General features: G+C 37.7%; 1 protein-coding gene across 2 annotated transcripts in view; it reads right to left on the bottom strand.

Moving 5' to 3' along the window:
• Positions 1–20,042, bottom strand: part of CADPS2 (calcium dependent secretion activator 2) — a 497,272-nt gene that overhangs the window by 242,586 nt on the left and 234,644 nt on the right. For both annotated transcript variants that reach the window (XM_022582192.3, XM_022582255.3), the window contains exon 7: positions 17,778–17,889. In XM_022582192.3, the coding sequence (XP_022437900.2) occupies positions 17,778–17,889 (112 nt within the window). The remainder of the gene's footprint in view (positions 1–17,777; positions 17,890–20,042) is intronic.

The following is a 20,042-nucleotide window of genomic DNA, read 5'->3' as shown; positions in this document are numbered from 1 at the left end:
TTACTTGCCGGTCTCTAAAAACTTCTGAAACTCTCATCTTTCCATTTCTGGACTGTAGCGGGTAAAATAATTAGTCTCCCCCAAAATGCCTATTCCGAATCCCCAGAACCTGTGACTATGTTACTTACCTGGCAAAGGAGAATTGAGGTAGCTGATGGAATTAAGGTCACTAATTAGTGGGCCTTAAGAAAGGGAGATTATCCAGGTGGGCCCAGTGCAATCACAAGGGTTCTGGGAGGTGGAAGAGGAAGGCAGAGGAGTGATGAAGCAAAGTGATGTGAGAAACACTTGACCAGCCATTGCTGGCTTTGGAAATGGAAGAGGACCATGCATGAGCCAAACACAGGCAGCCTTCAGAAGCTGGAAAAGGTAAAAAAAAACCCTGCATTCTCCCTTTTAGGTCTTCTGGAAAGGAACACAACCCTGCCAACACCTTAATTTGAGCCCACCAAGATTTGCTGTGGACTTCTGACCGGCACAACTGTAAGATAATAAATTTGTGTTGTCTTGAGCCACTAAGTTTTCAGTAATTTGTTAAAGCTGCAATAGGAAACCAATACACAGCCAATAAAAGCTGCGATTTGATTACAAAAACACTAAATTTACCTTTTAAAAAATTTCTTCTGCTAACTATGTAATTCAAAGATTTTTACAGACAGATTTCTATCATTATCTCTGATTACTTTAAGATGTTTTGGGGTGTGATTATTTCTCTCACTTTCCTGAGGTATTCTGCTTGTATTAAACCTTTTGGAAAAACTCACTCACTTAGTGTTAGTTAACTTAAAGTTTTCATTTTCCTCACCATTAAAACAAAAGAAAAAATTGAAAAGGATTCACAATGAGACAGATTATTTTGGTTATTAGAATGAACATCATCATGCGTATATTTCTAACAAATTTCAAGTTCCATATACCCAAATGATCAAGGATTACATCTTCTATTTCAGTCTTCAAGAAAGACTTTGAAAGACATAGTCAAATTTGTCAAGATATTTTTCATGGCTCAATTAAAGATACTGGCCTTTACTAATCTTCATATATCACTTTTATTGCCTGTAAGTTCTCAATTTCATACTTCTCCTTGAGTGGAGCAATATATTCCATCACAGCTAGCTACATCTGTGTCTTTAAGACTTATCTAGACAGGAAAGCATTATTATTCTTGATCTATTCCCGTCAGCCATAAATTATGAATAGCAGTAACCTTTATATTTCCTTACCAATAAAGTTTCTATTAGAGGACACTGCATGAGTAGCTTTATCATGTTTCTTTTTACTAGTCTGGTTATAATGCCTGGCATTTATAAAGAACTTTTCAACTCAGTGCCTCAAAGTGCTTTGTGAAATTTAAACTAATTCTCACATCACCCTTAATAGATAGGCATTGCTCTTGTGTAAATAACTTGACACTGAAGTTAAATGAATACCTAAGGGAAATTACTTCAAGATAACAACAGACACTTTCAATTTTACATACCCTCCCCAACACATTCCCTTCATAATTCCACATACATTATAATAACTAATTTAGCTTTGTTCTCATTCTTTGGTTATTAAGAACTGTAAGAACTCTTAGAGTCAACTCAATTTTATTTCTGTCGATCCATACATAGGATGATAGGATGGAAAGGAGGAAGCTATGTTAATGCCTAAACTTGGATTACTTCAGTTGCAGTCCTTAAACTGAAGACAATTATAGCAAAGTGTTTGGGAACTGATTAATTTACAGATAAGTGTTGGTATTTTTATTAAAAACCAACTGCCACCCTGAAGAGTGAATGTTGAATTATTATTCTTCATTTGAATAAGGAATCAAAGCAAGGTCTAATAATTACAAGCTAACAGTTTGCCAAAATGATAAGATTCATGAAAACCTTCCCAATTTGTCATTCTATATGTATACAAACTAGTCAGAAATCCTTTAAAGAATAGAAAAGGAAGATAGGAGAGTAGGAGGTTAAGAATTCTTGGTGTTCCATTTTCACATGCTCCAAAGAACTGCATGAATTTAGAGAAATATGATAAGATGGAAGTAGTGGGGAATAAAGGTCAAGGGAGAGAGGTTCAGTGACCTGTTCATGCCATCTTGGCTATTACGGCAGAGTCAAGACCAGAATCAACATCTTACGGAAGCAGGTTTCAAACTTTCAGTTTGTGATGCTCAACAACCAACTAATCTGAATGTTGAACCTTTGACCTAAAGACTTTATTTTTGACTCATACAATACATATTATAAAAACTAGCAGGGAATAAAGGTACTTAGCTTTTCAGTATCAGTGCTAGAGACAATAAAGGTGGATATTCCTAAGAGGCTTTGTATAGCTCGCAGATGCACAGGGACTTCTTAATGCAGTAACTAAAAGAAGTTAGTAATGGATGTCAGGATGTTCCAACCTGCTTCTTCTATATATTATAACTAGGAGATGGGCTGAACATCCTAGAACCTCACTCTTGCTACAGGATCCAAACCATGTATCATTCCACAATTGCTGTTTCAGCTTATCACTTGGTTAGGGAGCTCAGGTGTTCAAACAAAAGTGACTCATTCCACTGTCTACGATAACTCTGCAAAGGAGAAATGAAACTGAAACTTCAGGAGATTGTTCATTTGTTCATTCATCCTTCCAACAATAATTGGACACATATTACACATCAGAAGCTGTTAGACAGGTGCTACTGCTGAAATAACATGTCCTATGTCTTACCTTCAATGGGAAATGGAGATATAATATTGTAAGGCTCGTAAACTACACACGAAGTGTTATAATATCATTTGAAGTTAGACTAAACATAAGCAACACTTAAAATAACAGTTACCAATAATAAGCAAAGAAGAAAAAATGGAACCATGAAAAATATTCAATTAGTCTAAAACAGGAAAAAAAGGAGGAAAAAGGAAATAAAGAACATATAAGACAGAAAAAACAGCTAAATGACAGATTTAATCATATCAGTAATCATATTAAAATACAGTTTAAATACTTATTGAAAGGCAGAGATTGTCAGATTGAATAAAAAATAAAGACCCAGTCATATGCTGCTTCAATCAACATATTTTAAATGTAAAGAAACAAATAGATTAAAGGATGTAAAAAGATATAATAAGCTAACACTAGTTAAAAGAAAGCTGGGATAGCTAAGAAAAAGAAGATTTGAAACCAAAGTATATTACCAGGGATAAGGAAGTTATTTCATAGTAACAAAATGGTCAATTAATGAAGAGGAAATAGGAATCCTAAATATTTGTGCACCTAATAACATATCTTCAAAATACAAGCAGCAAAAAATGACAGAATAGATCCATAATTATACTCAGGTTAGTAACAGTCTCTCAAAAATTGCTTTTTAGGGCTTCCCTGCTGGTGCAGTGGTTGAGAGTCCGCCTGCCGATGCAGGGGACACGGGTTCGTGCCCCGGTCCGGGAAGATCCCACATGCCGCGGAGCGGCTGGGCCCGTGAGCCATGGCCGCTGAGCCTGCGCGTCCGGAGCCTGTGCTCCGCAACTGGGGAGGACACGGCAGTGGGAGGCCCGCGTACCGCAAAAAAAAAAAAAATTGCTTTTTAGAAAGTAGATACAAAAATTCAGTAAGGATATGGAAATAACAGTAACTTGAACTATCTGACATGTATAAAACTCTACTGAACGAAAGAATATGCAGTCTTTTAAACTGTGAATGTGGAACATTCACAGGATAGAACCTATTATAGGCTATAAACTAAGCCTCAATACATTTATAGAGGAGCCAAGTCATATCAAGTATATTCTCTAAGACCAATAGACTGCAATTAGAAATTCATAACATAGAGAACTCCAAAAAAGCTCTCACATGTGTGGAAACTAACACAGTTTTAATAACCCATGGGTCAAAGAAATCAAAATAAAACTTATAGAGTATTCTGAACAGGATGAAAATGAGAAAAAAATCTGTGGGATGCCACTAAGGCAATATTTAGGGAGGGTGGCACTTAGAGCACTAAATGTCTATATTAGAAAAAATAGATTTTTCTCAAATCATTGGCTTCAGCTTTAATAGAAAAAGTATCATGAATTAAACTCAAAGTAAATAGAAGAAACAATAAAGATCAGAGCCAAAATAGATTAAATAAAAATTAGCAGAAGGAACTTTATCAACCTGATGAAGGGGGTCTACCAAAAACCTACAACTAATGTTATACTTAATGTTCAAAGACAATGTTTTTTCCTTAAGATCAAGAATAAGACTAGGATGTCCACTTTCACCACTTCTATTCAACACTGTATTGGACATTCTAATAAGTACAATAAGACAACCAAAATAAATAAATAAAACCATCTAGATTGGAAAGAAGAAGTAAAATTGTCTTTATTTGTAGACAACAATATTGTCAATGGAAAAACAATCAATCTACCGAGATACCAGTAGAACTAGTGAGTTTATCAAGGTTGCAGGATGTAAGATCAATATAGAAAAGTCAACTACATTTCAATATACTAACAATATCTAAATTAAGGAAATTAAAACTAACAAAATGATGCTATTTAAAATAACAAAAATATGAAATACTCAGTGATAGATCTGGCAAAAGAAATGCAAGACCTGATCATTGAAAACTATTAAGACATCACTATGGGGAATGAAATAAGACCTAAATAAATGGAGGGATATACTGAGTTCATGGGTCAGAAAACTCAACTTTGTTGATCAACTCCCAAACTGATCTACGTATTCAATGCAGATTTCTTACATATGGCACCAAAAGTACAAGCCATAAAAGAAAAAAAATTGGACTTCATCCAAATTAAAAACTTCTGCTCTTTGAAACACACTGTTAACAGAATGAAAAGACAAGCCAAATTCTGGGAGAAAAATATTTACAAATCATAAACCTGATAAAAGATGTGTAAACAATATATTATGGTCTTTCCAAACTTAAGAATAAGAAAACAAGTGACCCAATTAAAAACTGGAAAAATGTCTGAACAGATTCTTCATCAAAGAAGAGGTACAAATGAAAAGTAAGCATGCAAAAAGATGTTAACATGATTACTACTAGCTGTTACTGAAGTATAAACTAAAACCATAATGAAGTAACACTACACACCTATTACAAATAAGGAATTGGTAGAGTGTGTATGTTGAATACTTGTTCTATCTGGGACTGAGGCAGCCCTCTATTTTTCTGAGGAAGCTGAAATGTCAACTTCTGCTACTATAATCACCCACATGGACCCATCATGGAGGATGCCTATTTATAACCTGCTCTTTTAGTGGTGAGAATGTAAGGAAATGCTTTCCTCTACCTCTACAGTGAGGATGCCAGCCAACTCCTCAGAGAAGGTCTGAGGGAGACTCACTGAGGAACAAGTGATGCACATTATCAAAGGCTCCTTTCCAAGTCAGACTCAGGATGGTAGTAAGTCCTCTCCTCTAACACTTCACAGCATGTAATTAATGACCCAGATCTAATCAACTGCTGCTAGAAAATACATCTAGAAAGACTTCGCGCCACACATGAATGAATGATCTCTGGCCCTTCGCCTGTCTGTGGTCCCTTTCTTGTCACTGGCATGGCTTCTGAGATATGACAACAAAGGCTTGTGACAAATGGCTACATGAAAGGACTAAAGGAGGAAGGAGAGCTTTTCTGTGATTTTTAGTTTCAGAAGAGGTATACCACTTGTTAGAACTATAAAAATAAAAGTTTACTCTGTTTGAGGAGGTGAATTAGACATACACGACATGCAAGTGAATTTCCATTCCATTTTGCAGCAAATGGTAGTAACTTGCTGGCTAAAACAGCAGTCACTGAGTACTGGCTACTTCAAGGAAATTGGACCTTAAAGTTTGCTTTCAAATTGAAGTAAAATGCCTATGATTATGATTTCACTAGCAGCTCCTTTAATGCTTTTTTGACTCATATATAGATGAATCAAATTTATATAATGCTGGAAAGTTTAATCCTCAAATATAAATTTTGTCTGAGTGAAGGGAAGGCCTAAGTGATTTTTATGCATTTCACTCTATAATTATTTGTGAAAAATCAGAATTGTTAATTAGTCAATAAAACATCTGTAGTCTATTCCTGGTCTATTACTTTGTATGTTGAAATAAGTTCTGTGATGACTCCCTATAAACCAGGCAATTAGAGACATGTTTTAAACTCTGTAGGTCCTAACCAAGGTGCTTGAAAGATAATAGTACATTTTAATGGAATAATCTATTGAGCAAGGCTAATTTCTCTTAATATTTAAAATGTACCTGAAATTTCCATATATCAATATTTAAATATGTAAAACATGCATAATGATTGTCACTCTTCATTATTAGCTATGAACATCTCCATATTAAGAAATGTTGACTAGAAGTACAGATGTTGAAATATTATTTAATCAAATGAGAAAAAAAGATGACGTTCTAGCTCCACTGCACCATAAAGGAAAATAGATTCTGATTTATACACTTCTCCAACCTCAGGGAGGCAGAAGAACCAGCACCTTCCTGTGTATACTGATGATGTGGTACCAAGGCCACAAACTTAGTGTGTATGAATAGACAATAGGTTCTTTTTCTAACAACTGTCAGAAATAATGTCTTTACAGCAACACTCTAAAACTAAAAAGTTATTTGGGTAGAAACTTCAAAAATCCATTTTGGGGACTTCCCTGGTGGTACAGTGGTTAAGACTTTGCCTGCCAATGTAGGGAACACGGGATGGAGCCCTGGTCCAGGAAGATCCCACACGCCGTGAAGCAACTAAGCCCATGCACCCACAAGCCACAACTACTGAGCCCGTGTGCCACAACTACTGAAGCCTGCGCTCCTAGAGCCCGTGCTCAGCAACAAGAGAAGCCACCGCAATGAGAAGCCAGCACACCGCAACAAAGAGTAGCCCCCGCTCGCTGCAACTAGAGAAATCCTGCACGCAGCAACGAAGACCCAATGCAGAGAAAAAAAAAATCCATTTTGGACTCAAGAACACCATTTGGCAGGTTAAACAGTACCCAGGAGTACATTAATTCATTCTGAAAGACTCAATGCAAACTGCATTGCTCACAAATAGATGTCTTGTGGGATCATTCAGATTTTTATATGGCTATGTTACAAAAGCCCCGCTTTTAAATTTTTGCGGGGACAATTGATTATGATGAACTGTATAAGTTTGGGTGCTTAACTGGTCTACTATTTACCTGCTCGGACATACCCATAGTAAGAAAAATTCCCTGTTCTGTCTCGAGGTATTCCCTTAGCACCCGGTGGAGGGCTGGCCACCAACTTGGATGAAAAATCTCCATATGCCACCCCCGTTTCCCTAAATAGGTATTTGCATTTGCCATCTACAAACAAAATCTGCAGGCCAAGCATTTGCCAAAGAACATATCCTTTAAGTGCCTAATGCTGATTTAAATTTGAGCTATCATTTCACAGAACTATGTGCTACAACAGATCTTTTTTTTTACGTGTTACTAGTTCTCAACCCTGGCTGCACCTTAGTATCGGCGATACTATTTGTGCCAGTGCCTCTCAACCCTATATGCACATTATCAGCTCCTAAGAAGTGCTTAGAATTCTCTTTCCTGGGCTCACCCTAAACCAACTAAAAGTGTGAGCCCACACCTTGAGTCTTTTCAAACACTCCCCGAAGCAGCTCTTATGTGAACATCAAGTTGAGACGTGCCATCACAAATGACAGTAATAAAAGCAGCCAGACAGTACCCTAATAAGATTCAAATCACTGTATAAAATGATATAAAATGACTATGCATGAATTGGCTTTAGCTTAAATAATATTCAGTTCCTGCTTTAAGTCATGAAATTAAATTGGTCCACACCAACACCAAGATTTGTAAAACAGTCACATTACCTCATCTATGAAACATAGCATTTAATGATTGTTTTAGGGCATAGACTTCGGGGTCAGAAAACTGGAGTTCAGATCAGGACTCTCGCAGTTGCTAGCTGAGTGGTCTTAACCTCTGATTCTCACTCTTTAACTAAATATGGACTGCTACTAGCATCTTCAAAGAGGATTAAATGGGATATGTGAATAGTAAGCAGTAATAGCAACCAGTAAATCAATATAATGATAGAAAAGGAGAACAAGAAATGACAACACAGTTTGTATTTCAGACAAGGGGTCAGAGATCCAGAGAGTAAATGCCTCCAGATCACGCTTAATAAAAGTCAGTGGAGTTAACCTTACTTAGTATGGAAAACTGATCTAATAAATCCTTCAGTGAGCTGCTTGGATGAGAATTATTATGACAGACCTGTTGAAGGAAATCTCCATAATGCCTGAACCTGTAGTATCTTCAGTGATTTTTACCATTTAGAATATAAATAAGAAGCTTTATCTTCTATTGTACTAGGTTACTCTGGTACACGGGCCTCTCACTGTTGTGGCCTCTCCTGTTGTGGAGCACAGGCTCCGGACGCGCAGGCTCAGCGGCCATGGCTCACGGGCCCAGCCTCTCCGTGGCATGTGGGATCTTCCCAGACCGGGGCACAAACCCGTGTCCCCTGCATCGGCAGGCGGACTCTCAAGCACTGCGCCACCAGGGAAGCCCTGTACTAGGTTACTTTTAATGAAGTAATCACACATACATCCTTACCGAGATACGTTCTAAGGACAAAAAGAACTAGAAAGAAATACTGACCATTACTTGGTAAGTTCTTTGTTGGTTATGGTACTAGTACAGTATTTCTGGAACAATTTTGTATGTATTACAAGACAGAAAATAAGTAAACATATTGATGCTGCAGGGAACCTGTAAACTCATGATTTTTAAAAAGTATATATTCCTTAACCATAAGTGATGATACACAGAATGTTGATTTCTAAATTCCATTATCACTAAAAAGAACCAGTGCTGATTATAGCCCTGGGATAGGGAGAGTACAAGCTGAGTCGATCAACATCTCAAGCTCCAAAAAACAAAGACTGATGGTATCAAGCTTAATTAACTTCACTAATACCAGGAAAATCTACTACTATATGACTCCCGATATGATGCTATGGGATCACAAAACATCACCTATGTAGGGTTCTTCCCAAAAATGTTTAGCTGAATCCAGTCATGAAAAACCAGTAAGACAAATCCAGAAGGGAAAACATTCTACAAAATTAAACTCGTTAAAAATGTCATCATCAGGGCTTCCCTGGTGGCGCAGTGGTTGGGAGTCCACCTGCCGATGCAGGGGACACGGGTTCGTGCCCTGGTCCGGAAGGATCCCACATGCTGTGGAGCGGCTGGGCCTGTGAGCCATGGCCGCTGGGCCTGCGCGTCCGGAGCCTGTGCTCCACAATGGGAGAGGCCACAGCAGTGAGAGGCCCGCATAACGCAAAAAAAAAAAAAAAACAAAAAACACATCATCATAGACAACCCCCCCACCCCGCCCACCCAATATATGATCCTGAATTGTATTCTGGATTGGGGGGGGTGGAAATCCAGCTTTTACAGACATGCTAGGATAATTATGGGACTCTGAATGTTGACTATATATCACATACTAATATTCATCAATATTAAATTTCCTAGGTGCAATAATGGAATTGATGTAAGAAAATGTCTGTCTCTTAGAAAATATAAGCTGAAGCATTTTGGGAAAAAAATGCTGAAAAGCCTTTTTTATTACAAATCTTTTTAAAACTAAGCTTTACATTCTGAAATAATTTCAAAAATTTACAGAAAAGTTGCAAAAATATTATTGAAAGTTCCTGTATACCTCTCAGAGTTTCCCCCATAATTAACATGATACCATAGTACTTCTGCGAAAAGCGTGAAACATACATTGTTACATTACTCTTAACTAAACCCCAGACTCTATTTGGATTCCATGGGTTTTTCCATCAGTCTTCTCTATTCCAAGACCCAATCCAAGACACCACATCGCATTTAATTGTCATGTCTCCTTAGTCTCTTCTGATCTGTGTGTGACAGTTTCTGAGTCTTGTTTTTATACCTAGACAGACTAGAAAAATACTAGCCAATTACCCTGTACAGTGTCCCCTAGTCTGGTTTTGTCTGATATTTCCATCATAATTAAACTGGGTTTAAGTTGGGGTTTTCAGAAAGAATATCACAGAGGTGAAACGTGCCGTTCTCATAACATCGTAACAGGAGTACATGATAGCTATGTGGCATCAATGGCAGTGTTAATCTTCATTACTTGGTTAAGGTAGTGTTTGCAGGTTACTGTTTTTCTCTTATATTGCTTAGGTGTACATTTCTCACCACTCCTTTCAGTGCAGTTATGTTGTACCTTGTAATACAACTAAGTTCATCTGTGTTAATCGGCATACATTAAAGTACATGCTTTATGATGTACAGTTCTTTTTATTTATTGAAGTATGGTTGATTTACAATATTAAATTAGTTTCAGGTATACAGCATAGTGGTTCAGTATTTTTACAGGTTATAAATTATTACAAGAAAATGGCTAAAATTCCCTGTGCTATACAATATATCCTTCTTATCTATTTTATATCAATACATAGTAATTTGTATCTCTTAATCCCATACCCCTATCTTGCCCCTCCCCACTTCCCTGTCTTTGCTGGTAGCCACTGGTTTGTTTCCTATGAGTTTGTTTCTGTTTTGCTATACCCGTTTGTTTTATTTTTTAGATTTCACATATGATTTCCTTTTTGAGTTCTTCATTGACCTTTTTTTTTTTTGTGGCTGCACTGGGTCTTTGTTGATGTGCGCAGGCTTCCTCTAGTTGCGGTGAGCAGGGGCTACTGTTTGTTGTGGTGCACAGGCTTCTCATTGCAGTGGCTTCTCTTGTTGCTGAGGACAGGCTCTAGGCGGGCGGGCTTCAACAGTTGCAGCACGCAGGCTCTAGAGCGCAGGCTCAGTGGTTTGGCACACGGGCTTAGCTGCTTCACAGCATGTGGGATCTTCCCAGACCAGGGATCGAACCCATGTCCCCTGCAGTGGCAGGTGGATTCTTAACCACTGCACCACTGGGGAAGTCCAATCCATTGTTTTTTAATAGCATGTTTTTTAAGTCTGCACGTCTTTGTTCTTTTCTCATTTGTTTTCTATAATTGACTTCGTTTCATACCATTGTGGTCCAAAAAAATGCTTGATATAATTTCCATCCTCTCAAATTTGTTTAGACTTGGTTTGTGGCCTAGCATATAATCTATCCTGGAGAATGTTCCACGTGCATGTGCATTTGAAAAGAATGTGTATTCTGTTTTTGGATGTAATGTCCTGTAAATATCTACTATGTCCAACTGGTTTATTGTGTCATTTAAAGCCACTGTTGCCTTATTTTCTGTCTGGATGATCTGTCCATTGATGTCAGTGGGGTGTTAAAGTCCCCTATCATTATTGTATTACTGTCAGTGTCTCCCTTTATGTGTTAGTATTTGCTTTGTATGTTTAGGTGCTCCTGTATTGGGTGCATACATGTTAATGAGAGTAATATTCTCCTCTTGTATCGAGCAATTTATCACTATATAATGCCCTTCTTTGTGGTTTGTTAAAGACTTTGTTTTAAAGTCTTATTTTGTCTGATATGACTATTGCTACCCCCATTTTGTTTCCATTTGTATAAAATATCTCTTTCCATTCCCTCACTTTCTGTCTGTGTGTCTTCAGCTGTGAAGTGAGTCTCTTGTATTATCCAAAGAGCCACCCTATGTCTTTTGATTGGAGTACTTAGTCCATGGACATTTAAAATAGCTATTGATAGGTACCTACTTATTGCCTTTTATTACTTGTTCTTCTGTTGTTTTTATAGCTCTTCCCTGTTCATTTCTTCTTGCTTCTTCCATTGTGGTTTGATTTTCCTTAGTAGTATGGTTGTGTTCCTTTTTCTTCGTTGGTAGGTTTTTAATTTATGGTTACTGTGAGGTTCATGTATCTACTTGTTTTAAACCAGTAGTCATTTTAAGTTCAAACACACTCTAAAAGAGCCACATTTTTTACTCCCCTCCTCCGCACCATTTTTAATGTCATATTTTACATTTTCACACGTATCCCTTTACAGTTGATTGTAGTTATAGTTGCTTTTACAATTTTTGTCTTTTAATCTTTGTACTGGCTTATGTAAGTGGTTGATCCTCAGTCCTTACTATATATTTGCCTTTCCTAGTGGGATTTTCCTTCTCCTATAGATTCCTATCTTTCCACTTAAAGACACTTTAACATTTTTTAGGATAGGCTTAGTACTGATGAACTCTTAGTTTCTGGTTGCCTGAGAAGTTCCTTTTGTATTCTAAATGATAATCTTGCTGGGTAGAGTATCCTAGGTTACAAGTTTTTCCCTTTCAGGATATTGAATATATCATGTCACTCCCTGCAAAGTTCCTGCAGAGAAGTCAGCTGATAGCCTTATGGGGATTCCCTTGTATTTGACTCTTCTTCTCTTGCTGCATTTATAATTCTTTATCTTTTGCCATTCTAATTATGATATATCTTGGTGTGGGTCTGTTTGAGGTCATCATGTTTGGAATCCTCTGTGTTTCTAATACTTGGATATTTATTTCCTTGCTCAGGTTTGGAAAGTTTTCAGCCATAGTTTCCTCAAATACATTTTCAATCCCCTTCTCTCTTCTCCATTCTCGGACCCCTATAATGCAAGTATCGGTGGGCTTAATATTATCCCAGAGATCTCTTATTCTTATTTTTTTAAATTTGTTTTTCTTTTTGCTGCTCTGATTGGGTGATTTCCATTATTCTATCTTCCAGATCACTTACTCATTCTTCTGTATCATTCAGAGTGCTATTCATACCTTCTTGTGTGTGTGTGTGTGTTTTTTAATTTCAGGTATTGAATTCATTTCTGATTGGGTCTTTCTATTTTTTAACTTGTTAAAATTTTCACTGTGTATATCTATTCTTTTCCCTAATTTAGTTAACATTTTTATTACCAATATTTTGAATTCTTTATCTGGCAAATTGTTTGTTTCAATTGCAAATTGTTGAGGTTTTCTCTTGCTCTTTCAATTGAGAGCAATCCCTCTACCTTCTCGTTTTGGTGAACTTTCTCTGTCTCTATGAATTTAGGTGAAACAGTTACCTATTGTGGTCCTGAAGGAGTATTCTTATGTGGGAGAGTCCCCATATAGACTGTGTCCAATGCCTTTGGTAGGAGAGCTGGATTTGATGAGGATGCAAGTCATATCTTTCCTCAGGGTGTTCTGGCAGCTATGACCTTGGTAGGGGGTGGGGCCGGAGATGGAGGGGCTAGAGCCAGGTGTGAGGCAGGACCTCCCCTCTGCTCAGTGGCCAGCAACACCCTATTGGGGGGAGTGGTCTGATCCCAAGTTGCTAGAGCAGACTCCCTGAGGGTCAGGCCTGAGGTGGCTCTATTCCCTTTAAGTATGTGTTTATGCCTCTCCCTGCACTGGGGACCCTTGCCCCAGAGGGGGTAGTGCTGAAGCAAATGGGGCCCTTGGGGGCTCTCTGCTCCTGTCTGCCTCAGACAGAAGTCCAAGCTTTCTCTGCCATGCTGCCTGTGCAGGCACCCACGATAGTTTCCCTCGCTCTGCTCAGACACAGCCTCAGGTGCAAATCCCTCTGTCCCTAACAGCTGATCACTCTCCCCAGCCTCTGCCACCCTCACCCTGTGGTGGAGCAACACTGCAGGGCAGGGGGGACCCACATGGACTCTGAGCATGTATGGGGGTGGTGAGCTGTGGTGGAGTGGCTGCCATAGAGATCTGGGCTGCTTTTGATGGGCTACTTAAGTAAGTGCCAACAATGGCTGCCACCCCCTCACCCAGGCTCTGCCCCAGTACCTGGCAGTTTCCGTGTCCCACAGTTGAGTCTTCTCCCCAGTCACGGCTGCCCAAGATCCCATGTCTTGGGAAACCTGGCAGCTGCTAGAGCAGCCCTCTCTTCACCCTGCCTTGGGGGGCAAGCCAGTGTGCTCGTGTTGCCCACAAGCCGAGTCCAGTGTTCCCAGAGCCCTCCTGTTAGCCCTCCTGTTCCCAGAGCCTCCAACCAGCCAAGGGGGTTCATGTCCCCTGTTTAGGACCCTGGGACTGGGGTGTCTAATCTGTGGCTCTCACTGCTCATTCCTCAGGGCAGGTGTCCAGCCATGTATTCTCCCTTTTCCTCTAAGTTTCCTTCCAGGCACACAAGTCCCAACCTGATCGTTTTTCTTCCCTTCCTACCTGATTATATGTGTATCTTTCTTACAGCCTTGGTTGTATAGGAGTACTTCTGCCAGTTTCCAGTTAGTTTTCAGTGAGAACGGTTCCACATGTAGGTGTATTTCTGATGTGTTTATCAAACACATGTGAGTTCCACATTCTCTTACTCCTCCATCTTGATTGATCTCCTCCTGTGATGTACAGTTCTATGTGTTTAGGCAAATACATACATTCATATATCCAATACCCAGTATCACACAGAAAAATTCCTTCACCTTGAAAGATCCCTGTACACCCCTTTTCAGCCAACCACTTCCCCCCCTGGGTCAATCCATGGCAACCACTCACCTGTTCTCTGTTTCTATAATGTTGTCTTTTTTTAGAACAAATCCTACATTATGTAGTCTTTTGGGTCTGACTTCCTTCACTTGCATTTAAGTTTCATCTACGTTGTTGCATGAATTAGTAGTTCATTTTTTTTTTTTACTGCTGAATAGTATTCCACTCTATAGATGTACCACAATTTATCCATTACTCTGTTGAATGACATGTTACTGCTTCCAGTTTTTTGCGATTATGAATAAAGCCGTTACAAACATTCACATGCAGGTTTTGTGTGGACATGAACTGTATAAACCCCTGGGTAAATACCTAGGAGGGCAGTTGATGGGCTATATGGTAAGTCTAAGTTTAACTTTATAAGAAACTGGCAAGTTGTATTCCACGGTGGCTGTACAACTTCTCATTTCTGCCAGCAAAGATTAAGTTTGTTGATTTGAATCCTTGTCAGCTTTTGTTACTGTCAGTTTTCTTGTGTTATATCCATTTACTGTATCTTCTTGTGCTATACATCTATTTTAAAGGCTGTGTTACTCATCTTTCAAATACCGCACAAAATTTTAATTAAAAAACTTCACTAAACTAAGATCCCCAGATACAAGAGTTGTATCATTTTAGACTACAAAGCTCAGATGATGTAAGGCCTTTTTCTTCAAATTAAAATGTTGTTACTGTTTCTAAGTATAAAAGTAGGTAAATATATAGAAAACATTACCAGTAGCTCTACCCTCCAGTGATGACCACCATTCTCTTCTAATTTTCTTCTAATTGCACACATGTGGTCAGATTATAACACATCTAAAGACCCAAAGTGTAAACCAAGAAGGAGTCTGATATGTTTGAGGAACAGAAAGAAACATGAAGGAGGAATGACAGTAAGCAAGGAGGGTGTAACAGGAGATGAATTTGGAGAGAGATCAGTTCATGCAGAGCCGAGTTCTTCAGTGTTGGTGTGTGTCCAAATTATGAGGCGGCCTTGTTAGAACAGATTGCAGCACCCCACCCCCAGGTTTCTGTTCCAATAGATGTGCCTGAGAACTTGCGTTTCTAACAAGTTTCCAGGTGCTGCTGATGCTGCTTGTCCAGGGTCCCCATTTGACAGCCCTTCTTGGGCCATATGACACTATCATGAGGAGTCTGATTCTCTGCTCCAAATAACTGAGGAGACAGTGGAAGATTTTAAGGACAGAATGAGGTGATTCTGTTTTGAATTTTCAATAGGTCATAGTGGCTGAGATGTGAACGCTGGATCAGAAGGGACGAGATGACAAATGAGGAAGCAGTAAGCTGACTATTACTAGTGAAAAATAATGATGTCTTGAATTACGGTCAAGGAAATGTTAAAGTGTGAACATACTCAGTATAAATTTAAGAAAAAGCTGGCAAAACTTGCAAACAGATGGAGTATTAGGGTCAAAGAAGAAGAAAAAAAAGGGCATGCTGAGGTCACTTGCTTGACAATGGCCCCTATGGAAGACTTGATGGGGTTGCTAATCAAAAGTTCTTATTTCAAAAATATTTAGTGTGAGATATCTGTTAATACACAATTAGAAATACCAAGTAGGCAAGTTGAATATACAAATCTGAAGCTCCAGAAAACTAATTTAAAAATTGGAAGTTATTAACCCCAAAAAACATTTATAATCATGGAACCTACTGAGGTCATTAGCATAGATCTATGGATCTCAAGCAGGGGTGCTCCCAGGGGACACTTGGCAACGTCTGGAGACATTTCTTACCATCTTTACTTAAGAGGGGACGAGACTACTGGCATATATTGACTGGTCAGGAATGCTACCAAATATAAAATGCACAGGAGTGCTCCTAACAACGAAGAATTATCCTACTCAGAACATCAATAGTGCTGAGGTTGAGAGACTCTTATACAGATAGAAAAATTGTCTTTCATGTATCACAGAACAGGGGAGCATGAGGTCTTTCTCAGATATACAACTGATTGGAAGATATACCACTCATGTACATAATTTAAAAATTGCTTTTATATATATAGATATCTATATCTATCTATCTATCTAGAGAGCTAAAAAATAAATTAAAAATACCTTAAATTACATTATAGCTTCAGACTTAAAATGGCTGCTATCACACAGTGAAAAATAGTTACAATAAGGAAACAAGGTAAAATGAATGCAATAATAATTTAAATGAGAAACCCTGATTCACAAATCCATCAGACCACATGCAGTCTCTAGGGTTCTTCTCTTAGATTATGCCACCTGTATACCTTTGTTGAATGAATAAATGCACAAATATATAAGTACATGAATGAACAAACATTATGGTTTAGCTCTCTTAGGTATTAAGAAATACACATAACAGGGAAACAGAAGAGGAAATCTAGCATATGAATGCAGACTCACAATTTCTGGAGTGTGGGTATCGATTCATGAAATCCCTAGAAATGAAAAAACTTCAAAGGTGCAAAGGATACAGAAAAGGAGGAAGACTTGAAATGAACAGAAATCCCAACTTTAGGGGGAAAAAAATCCAACATACACACGAATCCTAGCATCCTTCGACACCTAGCATCACACCAGCTATCCACCATTACCAGAAATTTTCAAGTAAAATTTCTTAAGGCTTTATTTTCTGGAAAATATATATGAAAGCAGTGCTCAGGTCTGGGTAAAATAGATCCACATTACAGAAGATAACTTTATAGTCTACTCACTGGAACACATCTACCTCGTAAACAAAACTGCAGATAATCTTTCACAGAGAGGTGTTAAGATCACACATCTACCGTAATGTCAGAAGAAGCTGAGAGATACTGGATTAGAGGATAAATATATTATAGGTATGAGGAGGTGACTATAGGAAAAAAACAATTCTATGCTAAAAGGTGTGTGGCGAAGACCTTCTCACAGGGAAAATGAGAGAGGTACAAGAGATAAATACAGTTGAGATATTCTGTAATCAATCTAATCACAACGAACATAAAGAGCAGATGACTTCAAATATAAAGAGGTTGCTTGTAACCCACGGACAGAAATGTTTGAATTAGGGTTACCTTTCACCAAGAAGGACAAGTTGGCCTATACCATTCACTCATTGGCCAGTGGAGTACATGTGACAAGAATGACTCAGTCAGTGACTAGGACCTTATGTGTTCCCCTTAAACACCAAGGCCTATCACAATACTTTCTCCATTACAGCAATTATGTTTAGTAAATCAGAGCTGTGAGCTGGGCTCGTGGGAAATTACAAATAAACTATTAACGTACAAACAGAAGGTTTACACACTGCATACTGGTCCACCTTAACTCTAAATCAAGAGAAGTTAAAACTGTGCTCTCTGGGAAACACGGAGCTGACCATAACTCACCCTTCCCAGTTCTTTATCTTCAAGGGCCAAGACCCCAGTGCTTTCCGTGAAGAGTTTTACTTTGACCACAGGCCGTGGATGAGTAGTGGTAAAATCTCCTTGGGTTCCCCACCTGCAATGAAGTAACAAAGATTCTCTTTGAAATGCAGCATTAATTTTGTTTTCCATGTAGATGTGTTTCCTTAGAAGGCAGATTAAGCAATGGAGAATCTTTCATGGCTCAGAGATTTTTATCTTTGCTTCTGTTTCTGACAGATGGCACAGTCAAGAAAGAAAATAACAATAAGCTTTACAGCTTGTAATAATTTTTCAGCTGTTCTAAAAATTAGCACATTAGAGTACAAAACACAGTGTGCCATAAGAATTTAGGTTAAGGTAAAGCATTAAAGAATATATCTATATAACTGAATCACTGTGCTGTACACCTAAAACTAACACAACACTGTAAATCAACTATACTTCAATTTTAAAAGAAAGGTAAAGCATTATAGATATAGCTATTGGAACCTATTTTATTAATTCAAACACAAAATACAACACAATTTTTATGGATGGCTGGGGAAAACTGTTAACGGTTTGAGTGTGTAAGAGGTCGTTTCTCAGAAATTATTTTTGCATGCTGAAGATTTCACACCATCTCTTCTTACAAAGTCTTCACTAGATATTTTATTTATATTTTTAAAAGTGGAGGTAATCATCTCATCCCTTACTTTATATGATTTTTTAAAGCTCCTGTCAAAAGGAAAGAAACAAGCACCATAAAAATAGGAGTGTTTTGCCATTAATTTCCCAGTACACTCTCCTAAGAATGAAGTAAGTCTGTCGATATCTGGCTTTTCAAATCATAACAAAATAACATGTTTCCTTGGCTTATCTTTTAATTAATAGCATCTCATCTTTACCACATACCAACTCATTCTAGTCTATTTACAAACTTAGATGGCACACACCGGATACTAAAAAATCTTATCAATGTTTCTCATAATTCTGAGATCAGACGTGATATTCAGCACAGCATAAAGAAAATACCACTAAGAAAAACAGACATAAGGAAGAAAAAGAGAGATTTAATGAGATAAGATTCCTGTTAAAAATAAATAACCAAATAAAAATACCAATTTCTTATTTTAAAAAAACAGTTTACCACATTCATGGCACTGTCTAAACTTTATTTTATAAACCTTATTCAGAAAGCTGAAATACAGAAAACTGAGGTAAGTATACCAAAAACTAAATAATCATGTCTTCTCCTATCACAGCAGTTTTAATTTTTAACATTGTGATACATGTACAGTAAAAGCAGAGGCCATTTCAATGACTGAAGAAACCTGCATCAAGATGCAGTTTGTTCTTTTGAAATTAAAGTCATACTTCAGAGAGAAGGGAGAGATTCATTCAGGATGGAAAGCAACTTAAGTTCTATTTTAGATTTCTAGAAACTGATTAGCAAAGAATCTTTTTGTCATTTCATAGAATTAAGATGGTCTGAGATAAAGTAGAGCTAAAATAGGAATAAAAATAAAAATAGATTCAGAACCAAAATAAGGAAGGAGAGACCAATTCTTAATTTAGAGTGTGGAATCTTAAGCCTTGAATACAGTCAGCCGATCTGGATAACAACTCCGGAGTTGACGTCCATGACATACCCTTCTCTTTATTGAGTAACATGTGGTTAAATTTGGAAAACTAACTTTTGGAGACATTTTCTTATAACTGAAATCAATGATTTTTAGTAGTCATGTAGACACAGCCTAATAGTTTTCCACAGAATTTGCTGATCTTTTAAACTAAATTCTCTTCATAAAAATTCTTTTGTGTATTAAATCAATGATATTTTGTCTCCTCTAATGTCAAAAATCCTTTGAAACTATTAATACAGTTTTAGATGATTATTTGAAATTCCTAATCTACTCCAATATGCAGTTCTCCAAAGAGAAAAATATTGACTGACCCTATTAACCATCACTGAGGGACTTGGTGAGTTTTGTCTTTTACCCTCATCCTCCTGTAATTTTACCTGAAGGAAGGGAAATGTGTTACCAATTCCACTTTTTTGGATACAATAAGACAAATAACATCGCATATGTAAAGAGCTGTGCTCACCCATGATCGCATGAACTTCTGGAAAACTGCCTACTAACTCAGATCCTTGACAAACAAGCATCTTCAACAACTGTTCTTCAATCTTTATTCACTGTGGTACGTCTCTCATTTACTCATTAAAACCATTTTATTGTGAACATCCTATATAAGTTGCCTAAAAGT

The sequence above is a fragment of the Delphinapterus leucas genome, chromosome 9 (assembly GCF_059928025.1).
Source record: "Delphinapterus leucas isolate spDelLeu-1000000601 "Yukka" chromosome 9, BTC_Dleu_Yukka2, whole genome shotgun sequence".
Taxonomy (NCBI): Eukaryota; Metazoa; Chordata; class Mammalia; order Artiodactyla; family Monodontidae; genus Delphinapterus; species Delphinapterus leucas.
Note: the sequence above shows the minus strand (reverse complement) of the source record. Positions and strands in the feature narration are given on the sequence as shown.